This window comes from Molossus molossus, unplaced genomic scaffold (genome assembly GCF_014108415.1).
Source record: "Molossus molossus isolate mMolMol1 unplaced genomic scaffold, mMolMol1.p scaffold_m16_p_6, whole genome shotgun sequence".
Lineage (NCBI taxonomy): Eukaryota > Metazoa > Chordata > Mammalia > Chiroptera > Molossidae > Molossus > Molossus molossus.
The window spans coordinates 56,286,272-56,304,693 of record NW_023425399.1 but is presented as its reverse complement, the minus strand read 5'-3'; the positions used below and the strand labels follow the sequence as shown (position 1 = coordinate 56,304,693).

General features: G+C 44.5%; 1 protein-coding gene across 6 annotated transcripts in view; it reads left to right on the top strand.

The window, feature by feature from the left end:
- CHCHD6 (coiled-coil-helix-coiled-coil-helix domain containing 6) overlaps positions 1-18,422 on the top strand; it is a 181,792-nt gene that overhangs the window by 54,776 nt on the left and 108,594 nt on the right. Inside the window, exon 5 of one of the 6 annotated variants that reach the window (XM_036245364.1) lies at positions 13,271-13,648. The exons of the other annotated variants lie outside the window; for them this stretch is intronic. Coding sequence (XP_036101257.1) covers positions 13,271-13,294 — 24 coding nt within the window. The 3' untranslated portion in view covers positions 13,295-13,648. Of the gene's footprint in view, positions 1-13,270; positions 13,649-18,422 lie in introns of those variants that run through there. 6 annotated transcript variants of the gene reach the window in all.

Sequence of the window (18,422 nt, the reverse complement as noted above, 5' to 3'; positions counted from 1 at the left end):
TTGGTGATTGCCGTGGGACATGGGGGATGCCAAGTGGCACCCATCACACTCCCAACAATAACCTGGCTTGTGTGAGAGCCCAGACCCTCAGTTCCTTGCAGTAGCAGCCCCTGTAATGCTGGAGGCATGTGGCAGAACAGAAAGAAGCCTTCACAAGGCATATTGGACTCACGAGCCCACTGGAGCACGAGAGAGCTGCTGAGGTCTAGTTGCTACTATAGTCTCAGAGACATGGCCCCAGGCGGGCCCAACAGACCTGAGGGTTACACTTCTGTATCGTCCCTGAAAAGCCTGATAAATTCTTGTTTTTCATGCATCTCATTAAGTGCATTGTGATGGTGTCCTTGGGGTGAAAAAGTCTTGTCTTTCTTCAGCTGCTTTATACACCACAGGAAGATGGTGGTCACCCTGGTAGTGAGGAGGAGGAGGGGAAGGACTAGGGTGAAGTGATGGGTAGAGGGATGGGGTTGAGAGGGGCCTAGGGTTTGTTTGGACAGGGTTACCAGATGGTTTCAGTGGAGCAAGGAGAAGGTGAATAGTGGTCTCCAGCTGTGTGAATCCTAGAAAAAAGTGGAAAACTTTAAAGTTTTAAAGAAAGTTGTTGCTCTGTGGATTTCTCAGATTAAAATGCAGGAATTTCAGAATTGCCCTGAGGTGGGAAGGGAGATCCCAACACTTTGGGGTAGTGCAAGATATGCTTGTACTCTTTTAGTTAAACTGGAATTCCAAGTATGTGTCACAGCCTGGGCTGATTAGGATTTGTGCAGCCTTCTCTCCTTGCTGTCTCACAGATTTGCAGATGCCTTTTTTTCCTCCTTCCCAACTCTGACGCTAGTAGCTCCAGTGACCTTTGCTGTGTGCTGACAGAAGCTGGAAATCCCCAATTAGCTGCTAACTTTGTTAGGCAAATTGATGATTGTGGTTCCATTCCTGGCATCATTGTTTCTAATTAGCAGATCACATTTCTACCAAAATGTCTGATAGCACAAGGGATGAGCTAAAGAGGCTGACAGCTAGGGCTGGGATCTGGAGAGACTGAAAGAAATCCTTTCTCTTAAGCCTCTTGGGGGACTCAGCTGCTGACCTCAGCCAGGCTCCTTGGCCTCTGTGTGCCTGATGGTTCCAAGTGATCTGAGCTGTAGACTTCATTGCAAAAATCCACCAGCAGAGGGGGGATGACCTGAGCCAGCTGCCAGAGGCATCTAAAGCAGCAGGTGGCACCTTACTGACCTAAGACCTTTGAGAGGTTGGGGTGTTTGTGTTTTGAGTAACTCCTTGTGCAGCTGTGTGTAAGCCTAAAATTGTAGGGAAACATGACTTCAGAACTGGGGCCATCCTCATAGCTGGAGTCCGATGGTATGTGCTGCGGTCCTGGCCTTTTAGAGGATGCAGGCCATCTGAAAGCAGTACCTGCTATCAGTGCCTGCTCTGCACCCATTCCATTCCTTTTCTTTGGGATAATACTGCTCACTACCCCTGTCATTCTGTTCATGCCTGTGGATCAAGTGGGGCTGATCCTATAGCCCTCAGTGATCTTGGCAGCAATATATTTTCCTTTTCTGTCCTACTTGAGTGAAATTGGGCTGGGGCCTGATGCCTTTCATGCGTGCCTCTAGGATGTTAGCAGGACTGGGAGAGAGGAGATGGTTTATTTTAAGTTTATTTATGTGGTCTGTTCACATAGTCTTTGAGGAACTATCATCTTTTTCTTTTTCTTTTTTTATCCTCACCTGAGGACATCTTTTTTGTTTGTTTGTTTGTTTTTTGTTCAGATAGAGTGGAAGGGGGGGGGAGAGAGAGAGAGAGAGACAGAGAGAGAGAGAGAGAGAGAGAGAGAGACATCGATGTGAAAGGGACACATTGAGTGGTTGCCACCCCCACAACCCAACCAGGGCCGGGGACAAACTGCAACCGAGGTACGTGCCCTTAGTGGGAACCGAACCTGGGTCTCTCTGGACCACAGGCCGACGCTCTAACAGCTGAACCAAACCAACCAGGGCCTGCCTTTTTCTTTTTGTGAAAAAGTGTTTTAGATTTTTCAGTTTAATAGAATGTGTTTGCCGTCTTGAGTAGATGCTGGCATGGTGAAGAACTGGAAAGGGATTATTTGGTTGGCAAACACAATAAGTGGGACAGGAGAAAAGTGTCAAATTTTTTTCTTTCACTTCTGAGTCTACTCAGTGGCTGAGCTAGGTCCTTATCTCCCATTTCTGGGTGCCAAGATGATTGCTCTCAGGTAGAGCAAAATGTGTGCCAATCAGGAGCAGTTTGGGCTATAATGGCAGACCAGGTGGCTGTGGCTGAAACAGTAGGGGTTGTTCATCACAGGAAAACAAGAAATCTGGGGCAGATAGCCCCAGCAGGTGTGGTAGCTCACTGCATCAGGACAGATCCATTATCGCCCTCCTTTCGTTTTGACCCACCATCCTCAGTGTGGCTCTTCTCAGGGCTGCAGGGTGGCTACTATGCCTCTAGGCATCATGTCAGTTTTCTAGTCTGGAAGAAGGAAGGGCCAAAACCTTTTCCTTAGTGAAGTTTTACTATTTTATGTGGGTGGATCACCTTCCCCAGGGTCTCTTACTAACAGAACTGTGTCACAGGGTCACCTCTGGCTGAAAAAGGATAGTGAGTAATTTTAGCTGGTCACTTGATGGCCCCCCAAACAATTAGGGTTGTGTTATTAATGGAGAAGGGGCTGGATGCTGGTCAGGTGGCAAGCAGGCTTCTTCTGTAGCATGGCACTAGAAGAAGCCCCACTTTGGGACCTGTTAGATTCACCAATTACTGTCTTCGTGGCACTGGATACATTACTTAACCTCTGTGAGCCTCAGTTTTCTCATGTGTCAAATGGCAAACAGCTGGAATTGTTAGGATGCTCCAATGACGTGATGTAAGCAGAATATCCAGTGTGCTGTCTGAAAGATGGAAGACAGCTAGTTCATTCTTTTCTTGGCATTGTGGCAGCTCCCCCCAAATGCAGGGCAAGAGAAGCTGAACAGGTGACTAACCTTCATCTAAAAAGTGGAAGAAGGGCCCTGGCCGGTTTGGCGCAGTGGTTGGAGCATCGGCCTGTGGACCAGAGAGTCCTGGTTTTGGTTCTCACTAGGGGCATGCACCAAAAAAAAGAAGGGACTGTTTTTATTTTTTTATCATGGTGGAGAAGGGACAGGACATTGAGGGCAGGCATGATGGCTGTTACTGAGTCCCGGCTTTCCTTCACCTGAGCTAGTATTATTAACAGCATGTGCAGCATCATCCCTCTTAACCTTGTGCTCCTTTATCGTGAAGCTGACAATCCAAGTCCTACTGGGCATTATCTCCTGACTCTCAAGGTTAATTTGAGGTGGAGAGGAGGTGCTGCTGCTCTGGTGCCTGCACTGTCCTGGATTGTGTTCTCCTGGAGGCCCAGATTGGAGTGTTTTTGTGAGTCCTGGGCTCTTGTGAGGCTGAGGGAAGAGCTCACTTGCACACATTCTTAGTGGACTCAGGGCACCCCAACTCTTGGCAGCAGTTCCTTCATCCTAGACTTGCTGAGTCCAGCAGGATTTCTCTGCGGGATTCTGGTGCTTTGCTTTTTGCTGGGACTGGAGTGGGGGTGGGGGGAGCAGCTAAGGGGGAGAGCCTAGCAGAGCAGCTCTGTGTGCAAGGCTTTTATGTGATTTACACTTGAGCAGCAGAGCTCTGACATCAATGGGACTAGCTACTGGGAAGGAGTCTCCATGAAGGGGTTCTCTGGAGCTCGTTGGCTCGCCTCTAACTCACCCCCACCTCCACTCCCACATTAGCCTCACCCAGCTACAGGACAGTCAGTCACTCATTCTCCTGTTATTATGCTGACTCTGCTCTCTCTTGTACCCTTTCCCAACACACAGCCCTATGTGGGTTTTACTCACAGCCCAGCCCTCTGCCATGCCGTGGCCCCCACTTCTCTCTTCTGCATCTCCACCCTTGCTGGCCAGCGTAATAGGTGTGTCAGTGAGCGCAGGGCAGGATCTGCTCAAGACTCTCTGTTCTTGGGGTTCCCAAGTGTCAGACAATGTGGAACATGGGGCCCATTCTCTAGTTGACTAATGGGACATGATGTTGGCACCTTATCTTTATGCTGATACATACTGGGCATTAATAGAAATACGTAGCCAGGGAACATGTATAGAATTTCAAGCAGCTGTGCTGGCTGGTGCTTTCGATAGCATATTGTGTGATTAACTTCTTCTGAAGAGGTTTCTGAGGAGAAATGAGTAAGACTGTTAACTCTAGGAAGCTGGGTATATGTCAGGTTTCCTTTCTTCTTTTTTTTCTTTTTCCCTTCTTGATTTTCTGTAGTGCTTCCTTAATCTTCATTCCCAGCAGTGGGTTTTGCTGCCTCAGGATTTCTTATTTAAATCACTGCTGCTTGAGTGATGCTCTGCTGGTCCTGATAGGAGGACTGAGCTGGCCTTGGTTGGGGTGCATTGTAGGGTCTCAAGGTGGCTCAGGGGGACCAGGAGAACCTTTACCTTAGTCTTGATTGTCTCACCCTGAATTTCTCATCCTGGTCCCAGCCCAGGGGGAAGCTCCTTTATGACTGCATAGGGCTCTTGGGACCACCGGCTTCTCTTTTGAGATGTTTGAAGCTTTGGAGCCATTCCTTTTTTCCCTTTCATCTCATCTCCTTATTCCTCCTCAAGAGCTGCTAATGATGGTTCAGTTTTTCTGATTGGAGTCTAAAACTCAGGAGAAGAATGACTTAGAATATTGGGTCTTGATATGGTCAAGGGTGGTCCTATAGGTGTTGTAGAGAGGCTTGTGTTCACCACTCTCTACTGATTACCATGTTGTTATCATCGTGCATCTTCAGTTTCCCCAGCTGTAAATGAGAAGTAAAAATGCATGCAGGCCATAGGCTTAGTATGGGTTTAAATGAGACAGTATTTCAGTGTCTAGGAAAATGTCTGCACTGTAGTAGGTCCTCAACAAAAATCATTAAACATTTTCTTAGTGAGGCCTAAAGCTAATATGTTTCCCAGTCTTCCCTCTAGTATGGCTGTTGTTCTTTTGGTTCATTTTAAATTAGACTCTTATTTTTTAAACTCTTCTCTGTCCTCACTCCCCCTGAACACTTATCTTCACCCTCTTTGGGTCTCCTGGTCCCAAGCACCTCCCTGCCCTGCAGAAACTGTACTGACAGCTAGTTACAGCCTACACTCTCTTTCCCTTCCCTCCTTCCCTTTCCACTTTGCCAGATTTCAGCCGTGGGCAAACATCACTGTTTGCTTTCTCAGCATCTGGGTTTAGGCTCCTGAGGGCCACAAGAGGAAGTAACACACCAGGCTGAAGGGTCATGGGTTCGAACTTCCTCCTTGCTTCTGGCTCATTCCTCTTGTCACTCTTTTCCAGCCAGCTCTTGTGGGATTACCACTGCATCCATCCCATGCCCTGTCTACACTGACTTGTTTAGCTCCCACTCAGCTTTCTCTGTCCTTGCCTCGCCACCCTCCCTTCTCCATGTTCTTCAAAGATGCCTTATCTGCTGCTGGAATGGATCTAGCCCTTTCTGTCCCACTGGAGCTTACCCTCTTTTCCTCCCATTCCCCACTCTCAGGACCTCCTGGTCTAAAACCAGTGCACATTTTCCAGCAGCTTCTCTAGTTGCAACTTGGGTTTTTCCTTAATTGTAGTGTTTTAAAATCATAGTGGTAAAATCATAATCTCACTTCTCAAACTTTTTACAATTTGACCATCGCTTCCATTAATACTTTCTTTTCAAAAACCACCACCTTTTTCCCAAAAAATCTGACAACTTTCCTTCTTCATGTTTCCTCCATGGGGTATTCGACACTAAGGAGCTGCTCTGTCTTTGGACTCTCACTTTTGTCAACCTCTGTGCCTCCCTTTCTGCATGCTTTATCCACTTAACAGTTACCAAGGGGCACGATCGCTGGTGCACAGAAGTGACATGTTTTGGCCCATTAGGAGAGACAGACATTAACAAGTAAATATTATTTAATTACAAACTGAGATAAGTATGATGCTGATAAAGAACAAAGTATTTAGAAAGAGAGAGACAGTAGGGACCTAATTTAGATGGAGGTCAGCAAAGGCTTCTCTGAAGAACAGACATGTGAGCTAAGACCTAGAGGAAAAGTGGAATTAAACAGAAAACTGAGAGGAGGAACCTGTGATCAGAAGGAAGAGCATGGTCACAGGCTCTGGGGTAGGAGGGAGCTCAGCGAGTTAGAGGAACTGCAGGCAATGGGTGTTAGTTAGCACAAGAGCATAGGGGCTGATTGTGAAGGGACTTAATAGGCATTAGGGAGGTTTGGGTCAGGTGCAGGAAGGAGCCTGTGAAAGGTTTTCATAAAGGTTCTGGACAGGGTGGCTGAGAGTGGATGAGAATAGAGGCAGGGAGATCAATGGGAAGCCACTCAGGAGTCCCAGTGAAGTTGTTATGGTGACCCAGACAAAGAACAGTGACCATGTAGGTGGGGAGAATGGCACAGAGAATGAATGAACAAGTGAGGGTATGTGGGATGAGGGGGAAGGAAGTGTTGTGCATGACTTTTGGACTTCTGGATGGAGCCAGATGTTCTTTGCTGACAAGGGGATACCTAGGGGAATGGACCATCTCTGCTCTTCTGGCCTCTCCCACTCAAGTGGATGTGCTATCTACCCATGGTCCTAGTATCAGGACAGGGACTGAGCTACTGTAACAAAGAGGCCCCCAGATACATCTATTCCTCTTTTATGTAACAGTCTAGAGGTGGGTGGGTAGTGTAGGACAGGGTGGGGGCTCTGCCAGCCTCAGCAGCTCTGAGTTCGAGGTGGTTGCTCCATTTCTCTCAGTTCCCAGCCTGTGGGAAAGGGAAGAGGCCAAGTGAGCTCACACCCACTCAGTCATTTAAGTGTAGGACCTGAACACCATTTCTGGCCACAGCCTATTGCCAGAAGGCAGTCACATGTCCACATCTAGCTACAGGTTGCTTAAGAAATGTAGTCTAGCTGGGTGCCCTGCAGAAACACTGTTACACTAGAGGAAGGGAAGGATAGGTGTTAGGGGACAGTTGGAAATCTGCCACTATTGTCTGTTGCCTCCTTGTTCTCTTTCAAAGACTGCCCCCCCCCATATACCTTTGGCCGGACCTCTGTTCAGCGCTTTGCATTTCTAGGTGCTGCTTGGACAGTCTCTCCTGATGCCTTTAGTACCTCCAACTGAGACTGTCTTGAACAGAGCCTGTCTTATTCCTAAACATGTGCTTCAGTCATTTACAAACTATTTTTGCAGTTGTGATAACTGCTCAGTTTTATTTATTTATTTATTTATTTATTTATTTATTTATTTATGGTACGTGCCTCTAGCAGGAACCAAACCCGGGACTCTCTGGTCTGCAGGCTGACACTCAACCACTGAGCCAAACTGGCCAGGGCAACAGTTCTCTACATTTAGCAATAAAGGTCCCTAGAGAAGAGATAATGCTGTTGGGTCCACTCATTCATGGGAGGTGGTTTTGAGTAGCAAAGGGGGATGTTCCTGCAGAGTTGAGTTGTCTTTGACTTTTCCTTTCTAGTGGTCAGCCGGCCTTCTAGGCAGCTGGCCTTGAGATCTTTCACTGAAACCTCAGACAGGTGTCTCTGTTGTTTTAAAGATGATCTGTCAGGATGCTGAATGTGGCAAGGCAGATGGCTCTTTCCCGACCATCTGTCCACAGTTGGGCCCTGGCCAGACCTCACAGAACAATGGTGTTTTTCAGTGGATCAGATGGAGTGAGAGAGGAGAAATCCTCCAGGACTGGGGACTCTCTCCTGGAAGTTGGATCAGGAAGAAGAGGACTGGGGGGTCCCAGCTGGCCTGGCCACTGGTGTTGGAGATTTATTGGAGGGTCTGGCCCTGGTTGAACATTACTGCCTCTGGAGTGTGAGGTCCTGGGTCAGTCTCCCCAGCTTCACACCAAGCCCTCACCTGAGTGAGCAGACTCACCCAGCTTTAATGCTAACTCCCTTTGCAGTGAGCCTGAACTTTCTGCATTCCAGTTAAAGGCAACCCATTTAGTACTGCCCCATCTGTCACCATAAACAAAAAGTTCTTCTAACAGGTGGGCAGGCAGTCCTCCCAGGATAATGAGGAATCTGTGAAATTCCTCTGGGGACTGAGGGTACTGTCAGAGGCAGCCTTGGCCTCCTCCATGGGAAAATGCAGCTGACAGAGGGCAGTCAGTTGGTGCTCTATGCTGACCCCAGTATGACCCTCTTGACCTCTAGAGGCTCTGGAAGCATGGGAGAAAGAGATTGTGTAGAGGAGGGCAATCTTATCTATCTTGCCCTCTAGTTTTTCCTAGAGTCACCACCAGGGATGGAGAAAGAGAATGTGTATTTTATCTTTTGTGCCGCCTGGCAGGACCTCCGGGGAGCTGTTTTCCTCCTGGCCTCTGATAGCTCTTCTTTGAACATACTTGCTTTTTCTCCCTAAGAAGAATTTGCTGCATTGCCTAACTTGATTCTTGTCTCTGCTCCTCTAGAGTAATAGGATTCTGTTCCTTTGCTGGATTCCCTGGTCAGAACAGACCTGAGTTTTTTCAATTTTAAGGTAGGGAGTTTTTTGTTATGTCCAGCAGCTGGAATTAGAGGCATTGGCATAGCCTGGACTCAGGGGCCAGATTGACTGGGATCAAATCTTGCTTCTTAGCTGTGCTCCCTGCACCTTTCAGTTGTTCCTTATGTTAAACGGGGATGACAGTTTTGCCTGTTTCCTTCATTGCCACAAGGATTTCTTGTGATAATGTATGTAAAATGCTTAGAGAGTGTTTGACACACAGTAGGACTCAGTAAACATCCTCATGGTTGTACACAGGTCCCATATATCTGTATAACTGTCTGCTATTTACCAGGCCCTCCCCCACCAAGGCTTACTCTGCCCAACTCACTTATTTGATGGCCATATAAAGGATTTTCTGTTCCAAGGACTTTACATCGAGTTTTGGACCAGAATCTTATGGTAAAGACCAGAGCTCAGATCCTGTGTTTCTGGGAGGAGGGGGTCAATGTGTTGCTGTGTACCTTCCTATTGCATTACTTGTGCTCTCTGGGGGAAGGCTCTGGGGCAGGTGTTGCTTGTTCAGGTTTATGAATGGTGGGGAAGAAATCAGCTGACTCCTTCCCACCTTTCTTCTTGTAACTGGTCCCTGGGAACTGTGTGGTAATGATTTTGGTTGTTACCTCAACCAGAAAACCACTGTGCTTTCTGAATGAAATCTGAGGCTCGGTTGTCCTGGAGCCTCTTCCTGTATTGCCCTCTAGGTGGCAGTCCTGGGCCAGCCTTTGGCTGGGAGGACAGGAGTCCTAGGAGCGGGTCTCTAGCCAGCAAGTGGGGCAGGTCCCCTTCTGATGTGCTCCATTTAAGGGCCAGGATCTAGCTGAGAATGCTTGAAAGGCCCATTATTCTGGGCTGGATCTCCCACTACCCCCTTCACCTTTTGTTGGGAGATCTAGGCTTTTGCCTTTGTCTGTCCTTTGAGGCCTCCCTTTGTTGTGGCTGCCCTGGGAACTGGTGCAGGTTACTGGGTGATGCTGCCCAGTGGGAGGCACTCTGCCCTCCAGCCCCATCAGTGGGCTGTCTGAGGTGGGTGTAGGGAGTGAGGGACTCCCTTCCTCTCCTGTGGTATTCTACTTCTCATTCAGAAAGTTGCTGATGGCTTGACTTGGATGCCGAAAATATAGAGGAGGAACAGTTGGGAGTAGATGAAGAATGAGAAATGTTGGGGTTTTAGGATGGGCTGGGTTGGGTGGGCTAGGGCATTCACTCCTCAGCCACAGGTTACTTTCTTCCCAGAGTTGGTAAATCACATTGCTTCTCTTTGACAAACACCTGAGGTTAAAGCCAAATTAAGAGCTGAGTTTGTGGTCTTCTTTACATGGGAGGAAAGATAGGAAGATTCCTGCTGGAACTGATGCTCGCGCCTTTTCTTTGCCCTTTGACTCTTTTGCAAAACAAGCAGATTCTGACTTTGCTGTGGGTGGATGGACTGCCATAGTTTTGGCAGCCAAAGAGATTTTTCAAGACCTGGAGAAGGGGCATGGAGAAATCAACTAACATAGTGGTGATTTTAAGTTCCCATGGCAAACAGCTGTTGGGTTTAAGGAACCTGAAGTTGGTGTCAAAACACAGACTTTCTTGCCTGTTTCTGCTGAGAAGCCAAGGTCTTGGCAATAGGACCCCTGCTGGAGAGGAGGAGAGGAAGGTTGTGCAAGGATTCATGGCCTTGTGCAAATCATCCTAATGATATTTCGATGAGTATGCTGCAGCCTGCCCGAATGCCTACCTTAGCGCCATGCCTGCCATAGCTCTGCTTGCAGAGCCTTGGATTGCGGTAGGTCCTGAGTAATCATTGGATGAGGAAACAACTTCTAGGAGAGCTTACTAAATTGTCTCACCCTTATCAGGCCCTTGATAGTCTTCTCCCAGTTAGGCATCAGCAGACTTCTACCTCTTTTTTCTGTCTTCATCTTCACCACATCACCCCTGCCTCTCCCACCTTCTTTTGGCCTACAGGCACATGTCCCAGAGCCTTCCTAGACTGTCTTTCCACAGCAGTGGGCTAAGATTGTGTACAGGCTTTGTTCTTTCTGCTCTGTGGGCTATGACACTTGAGCATGAATCTTTTGGTGGCACAGACACCAAGCCCCACTGGATGTTGGTACCATCCAAGAAGCTCACTAGGGGCTGCTTTCCTGAGGGGATAGGGAGGACAGGGATTGCCAGCCTGGAGCCTTTATTGGGAAAATATGTATTGAAGGTGGTGTACAAATTCTAGGTGTAGTGGGGGAATCCTATTAGAATTATCCATGTGCTTTAAAGAGTTCACAGCAGCACAGAAATTCCTGTGGCCTTGGTCTTTAATCTTTGGTTTACTGGTAGAAAGAAAGTAACCTATTTCATTAGTCCGTACAATAGTCTCAGCAGATAGAGCTCAAGTTCTTTCAGTCATAGTCTGAACTTCCCTAAGGGGGAGGTAGTAAGTGGTAGAAAAATCCCAAAAATTCTTAAACAATTTATGTGGCCTGGGCATTGGTTTCTCCATATGTAAAATGGGGACAGTAATACCTACTTTACAGGATTGTGGAAGGACAGAGTATAAACATATTCAAAGTACCTTGCTCAGTGCTTTGCATGGTGTAGGTCCTCAGTAAGCATTTATTCCCTCTTGGAGATGGTGCCAGCACCTGGCTTCCAGTCAGCATATCCTTTCCTCCACTTCCTAAGCCAGGTATTCAGTCTATGGGGTGTGTTCAAACTGCCCTGTGAACATCTATTCCAGGACACCCAGGGGCACTCCTCTTATTGGAGCTCTTTCTATGGTGCTGGCTATTGGCAGAGGAGAGAGCTGGGGCAAAGACCCCAGCCTGTCCAGGAACATTCTTCCTGATGTTTCCTCTCCAAAGCAGTCTGCTTCAAGCAGCTCAACTGCCAAAGTGAAAATCCTGTGTGCTCACCCTAATCCTGTGTGCTCACCCTAACTGGTTTTCAGCAGAGGTTGATTTTTGCCTGTGTAACTGCTGCTAGGAACCCTGATGTCTCTCTCCTTAGGGATTATCAGATGAATTTTGTTTTTAGCAACTACAGAGTCCATCCTATCCACTACCTGTTTTAGAAGGACATGTTTAGGAGCCCTGAAGATGAAGGTAGGCACCTTCAGCCTTTTGGCTTTGGAAAGGCTGTCACTTGGAAGGGTCCCCAGGATAAGAAGCTGATGGCAGACAGAGAGATAGCCACAAGGAAGAAAAAAGGCTGCTGTCAGTCTTCCTGGGTCTGGCATCTTCTCAGTGAAGGTAATGAGAGGTCATATTTTAAATATTTGGGAAAGGGAGACTGCAGAGAAGATCAGAGCTCCTCAAGTATTTGAAGAATTGTAGCCTGAAAAAGAATAAACCAGCTGTTCTGGTTACAGGGAGAGCAAAAGAGGGCATACCAAGCATAAATGGTACCAGGAAAGAATGTGAGGAGGGGAAAGGGTTAAAATAAATTAGAGTTGAGTAAAACTTCTCTCTGAGCAGGGTCTGCCCTGGCTGGCATGGACCAAAACTGTCTTCAATAAGGAAGGAGATGTGTAACTATAAATGACCAGAGCTAGGAACAGGTAGGTTCTGAGTTCGTCTTGCTCAGCTCTGCTGTACAGGGGAACTGAAGCCTAGATGAGGTTAGGTGGCCTGTCCAAGAGCCTGAGCTAGTGTGAATGTCTGAAAGTGCCCATGTCTTGAGCTCTGGGTTGGTATTGGCTGGAGAGTCATCTCTGGCATAGCATCAGGAAGTGTCTTTCAACACTGTTCCTTGAAATCTTATAGTTTCACTAAGCTCTCCAGGGATTCTGCAGTATATCTGTATTTGAGTTACTGTAGCCCTTTTTTTGGCAACAATTATTTAGGCCTGACAGGTAGGCACAACTGTCTCATTAAAGGCGGATATACTTGTGCGGCTTGGGGGAAAAAATTAAAGGGAACATTCCATTAGTTTTAAAAAAGAATACCAGTCATTCCTTTTATTTGTAAACTCAGTGTATTCAATATATTAAAATTTGTCATTAAATTTATGAAACAGGAGCAAAGTGTTGTACTTTTCTATTGTGAAATGCTCACTGTTCAAGGGCCTATAATGTATCTGTGTGTATGTGCACATTTATGCCTGTGTGTATAGACACAGCTACTTCTTATGACTGGTCCTGGGTTAGGTGTTTTGCATATAATTTCTCAGTTATCCTCATGATTAATCTACTAGGTAGGGACAGTCTCAGCCTTGCAAATGACTGAGGCTCAGTGAGGTGAACCCAAGCCACAGCAGCTGGTCTGTAGATATTAATGCTGGAGAACCAGATGAAAATTGCAGCTGCAAAACAAGGTAGGCCTTCAGGCTTGTCTGGCTGTGGCCAGGATTCTCAGCCACCCTCTGCCTTACCTATAACCCAACTGTGCATTGAATCTGGGGAGATGGAGGTGGAGAAAGGAAACAGAGATTGCAGAGGCCTCTTGGGTGCTTCTGTTAAATATGCCCACTATTGAGAATCGATAGTTTTTGTAGAAGGAGAAAGATGAACATTATGAAAATGCTTCTCTTTCGTCTCCAAAAGAACTGCTCAAGGAGCCCTGTGGTGCTGGAGAACCTGGAATCCTGAATGAGGCAGCATCTGCCTTAACCTCTTCCTTACTCCACCTGGATCTAGAGGGGGTCTCCACCCTGACTTGTAAACTGTAGACCAGTGGGGAGATGGAATTTGTGTCTCACCAGTTTTGTTTTTTTTCTTTTCAGGGTTGCATCTCCTTTGTAAACTGAGGTCTCCCTCCACTCTGTCATACCCACACTATAGGCTGAAAGGGCTAGAAGGCCTCCGTTTCCTCATCTGTAACAGCCAGCAGCTTTTCAGAGTGTGAGAACTAAATGAGAAATCATTCATTGTTCTTTCAACAAATGAGAGCATTAGTACACCATGCTCTGTTCTTGGCACTGGGATACAATGTGGACAGAATAAATTCTTATCCTTTGTGCTTATATTTGAGTTGTATAGAATATAAGTACAGGGAGACACACAGTAAACAAATAGCTATTAGGTCAAATGGTAAGTATGAAGAAAAACAAGGTTTGTTTTAAGAGGGATGGAGAGTAAAGGGTACATGTGCTGTTTTCTTTTTTACTGAGGTGAAATACACATAACATGTTAGTGTTAATTCAGTGGCATTTTGTACATTCACATTCTTGTGCAACCATTACCTCTACCTAATTCCCAAACATTTTCATCTTCCCCAAAAGGGGTGTCACCTTTATATATAAAGGTGATATTTGAGCAAAGATGTGAAAGAAATGAGGAAGTGACCCATGGAAATATCTAGGACAAGACCTTTTCAGGTGGAGGGGGCAGCTAGTGGGGAGACCTTGAGGCAAAGAGCTGCTTTGGTAAACTTGACTAATAAGGAGGCTAGGAGGCTGCTCAGTGTGTGTGGGGAAGACCTGTGGGAAGTGAGATGGAAGGGCATGTGGAGGCCACCGCAGTCAGATCCAGGAGACCAGTGGAGTCTTGAGGGGTTGGAGCGTCTCAGTGGCATATTGGGCATGCAGCAGGCACTCACTAGGTGCGTACCTGCAGCATCTTTTCTGGCCCCTTCCTGATTCTCTACAAATCATAACCTCTTGGTTTAGTCTTAGTCTGTTAACTGCATGTGTCTTGTTAATGACAGCAAGAATCATGTTACATGTATTTGGATTGTCCACCTTGTATACCTGTAATACTAATAGTAGTACAGATTTCTACCTCTTCCTCCTATGTATTTCTCCTTGGAAAAAATCCTTAAAAAATAAAAAATATGAACTTTTGAAATAATTGTTCTAATTCTGTGAAGTATGCCGTTGGTATTTTGATGGGGATTGCGTTGAATCTACAGATTGCTTTGGGTAATATGGACATTTTAATGATGTTAATTCTCCCAATCCATGAACAGGGTATGTGCTTCCACTTTTTTATATCTTTCTCTATTTCTTTTTTCAATGACCTGTAGTTTTCTGCGAATAGGTCCTTTATTTCTTTGGTTAAGTTTATTCCTAGGTATCTTAATTTTTTTTGCCACAATGGTAAATGGGATTGTTTTCTTAGTTTCTCTTTCTGTGAGTTCATCATTGGTGTGGAACCAAAAAAGGCCTCGAATAGCTACAGCAATCTTGAAAAGGAAGAACAAAGTTGGAGGGATCACAATAGCAGACTTCAGGTTATACTACAAAGCCACTGTAATCAAAACAGCCTGGTACTGGAAAAAGAACAGGCATATAGACCAGTGGAACAGAACAGAGAACCCAGAAATGGACCCAAGGCAATATGCTCAATTAATATTTGACAAAGGTGGCAAGAGCATATAGTGGAGTAAGGACAGCTTCTTTAATAAATGGTGCTGGGAAAATTGGACAGCTACTTGCAGAAAAATGAAACTAGACCATCAACTTACACCCTACACGAGAATAAACTCAAAATGGATAAAAGACTTAAATGTAACTCATGAATCCATAAAAATCTTAGACAAGACTGTAGGCAACAAAATTTCAGACATCATACGCAACAGAATTTTTACTGATACATCACCTAAGGCAATAGAAACAAAGGAGAAAATGAACACATGGGACTACATCAAACTCAAAAGCTTCTGCACAGCGAAAGATACAATCATCAAAACGGAAAGGCTACCCACTGTATGGGAGAGCATAATTGCCAATGATTTATCAGATAAGGGGTTAATTTCCAATACATATAGAGTGCTCATACAACTCCACAAAAGGAAGACAAAGACCACAATTAAAAAATGGGCAGAGGAACTAAATAGACACCTCTCCAAACAGGACATACAAATGGCTAAGAGACATATGAAGAAATGCTCAACATCACTAATCATCAGAGAGATGCAAATTAAGAGAACAATGAGGTATCACCTCACACCTGTCCAAATGGTTGCCATCAACAAATCATCAAACAACAAGTGTTGGCGAGGGTGTGGAGAAAAGGGGACTCTAGTACACTGCTGGTGGGAATGCAGACTGGTGCAGCCACTATGGAAAACAATATGGTTTTACCCCAAACAATTAAAAATTGAACTTCCATTTGACCAGTGATCCCACTTCTAGGAATATACCTTAAGAAGCCTAAAACACCAGTCAGAAAGAATATATGTACCCCCATGTTTGTAGCAGCACTATTTACAATAGCTAAGATCTGGGAACAGCCCAAAGGTCCATCAGTAGACGAATGGATAAAAAAGCATTGGTACATATACACAATGGAGTACTACGCAGCTGTAAGAAAGAAAGATCTCTTTACCTTTGCAGACTACATGGTGGGACCTGGAAATCATCATCCTAAGTGAAACAAGCCAAACAGAGAAAGACAAGTATCATATGATCTCACTTATTTGTGGAATATAATGAACATAACAGTCTGAGGAAAGGGGAAGTCCCAGAGAAGTGGAAGTGGGGTACAGATTGACAATCCTCAGAAGTGGAGGTTGTGGGGGAGAGATAAACCACAGAACTTATATGCATGTATGCATGAACAGTGGACATGGACAACAAACTGGGGACAGGGCAGGGAGGGAGGGAGAGGGGGGAATCAGTGGGGGAAAATGGAGAAACATCTGTAACAAAAATTAATTAATAAAAAATAAATTAATTAAACAAATCTTAATAAAAAGGCCCCAGCTAAATGGAAAGGACATCTTTGGTGAATTGACAGTCTACCCATGGCCATCAGTGCCCCATCAGCAGGTGATATCCCCAATGTCTCTTCAGCCTGAAGCTATTTTTAGCTCTACTCTAATTCCATTCACCAATTCTATTTCCTAGTGTCACTCATCTGTATGTTTAATTTTGTAACTGGTTTTACAAATTATAGTGGTGTTCAACTGCATTTCATTTCCTAGAGCAAATCAAAGCATATTACACTATGTCTTGTTGACCATCTATTCAGCCTGAAAGTAGGCACAATGGAAGATGATTGCTTTCTTATGAGGAAATGAGTTGGGAAAATGAAGTCTCTGTAAAGAGAGTCTCATGGGATGGATGTGGGATTGCTTTAAGCAGCTGACTTTTTTCTTTTAAGATTTGGGTTTTGTGTCTCTATTAAGCTAGTTTATTGCTGACTCATTTTTAGAAATTGACTTTAATTCTCAAGCCACTGCTCATGTTTGTATTTGAGCAAGGAGGTATATCATTCTTTGAAGTATTGGAGAAGGATGCATGGGGCCAGCAAGACTATCCCCTAGCAGGTACCCCATAGGAAGGGCTTCCTTGAAACTGACCATAATCTCCCCTTCTAAGACCAGTTACTGAATGTGTTCTTCTAGAAAGTCCTTCCTTCTGTTTAACCTGGATCACTTATATAATTTAAGTTCCTTACCTTTTGATTGAGCTTCAGTAAAGAATAAGTGGTGAGCACCCTTCCTGAGTAAACCTTCTCTTTTGTGCTATTGATACCAATGTCTCATATGCTCTATTGAATTTTTTATTTTCTGTTACCTCTCAGCCCACCAACATGGTTAGGTCTTCCTGTCCTCTCCAGTCTCACACTACTGATCCTCCAGCATTCCTCCAACCAATGGCTTGAAGCTCTGATTGCCTGCTCATTTGTGGAGTTTTGGTAATGTGGTGGTCAACCTTATTACTACACTTCTACAGTGATTCTCTCAGAGATGCCAATGATTTATGCTGCCTGCCAAATCCAGAACATTCTCTAGGTCTAACAGTGTTATTATTTTTGAGGCATTGTCATTTCATCCCTAAATACTTTAACTCATATCTCACCTTCTAAAAACAAGAACATTTCTACCTAACTACGATAAAATAATCATACTCTATATGTAATATAGTTGTTTGTATGGAAAATAATACAATAATTAATAAATAAAAATACAAGAACAAGTTCTGTTGCTTAGTCTCATAACTGTAAACCTACATTTGCCCCACCTGATATAGGCCATGTTCAGTTTGTCTGGGAGTCCCAATCTTGTCCTTGATAGCTGTGTTTTAAAAATCCAGGATTCAGTTAAGGATCGTTCATTGCATGTACATGTTATATCCCTACAGTGTCCTTTAATCTAGTAATATAGTAGCTCAGACATTTTGTAGTATTTTACGACATTGATATTATTGAAGATTCCATTGTTGAAGAGTTTTGTAAAGTCTCCCTGAACTTGTATATATCTGATCATTTCCTTATGATTACATTCAAGTTAACTGCTTCTTGGCCTTTTGGATAAGATCAAGTGTACATTCATTCAGGTTGAACATTTTGGTCAGGATGATTATGTAAGTACTTTTATAATCCAGAGACACATAATGTCACCTTGTCTTATTATTGGTTATGTTAAATTTGATTACTTGGTTAAGTGGTGCAGACCAGATTTCTCTATTTTCCTTTTGAAATCAATAAGTAATCTGTGGGGTACTGCTATTAGACTGTGGAATATCCTGTTAAACAAATAGTCTACCATCCAATGATTTTTAAAATCTATTCTATTTATAACATTTTAAAAAGCATTCTTTTATTGTGGTAAAATATATATAATGTAAAATTTGCCATTTTAACTATTTTTGAGTGTACAATTCAGTGGTATTAACATTACTCATAATGTTGCACAACCATCACCACTATACATTTGCAGAATTTTTTCATCATTCCAAACAGAAATTCTGTACATATTAAAAAACAAGTACCCATCTTCTTCCCCTAGCCCCATTCTACTTTCTGTCTTTATGAATTTGGCTATTCTAGAGACCTCATATACATGGACTCAGACAGTATTTGTCTTTTTGTGACTGGCTTCTTTCATTAGCATAGTGTCTTCATTATTTTGTAGCTTTTATGAGAATTCTGTTCTATTTAAAGCTAAATGACATTCTACCATATTCATAGCATCTGTTGATGGACACT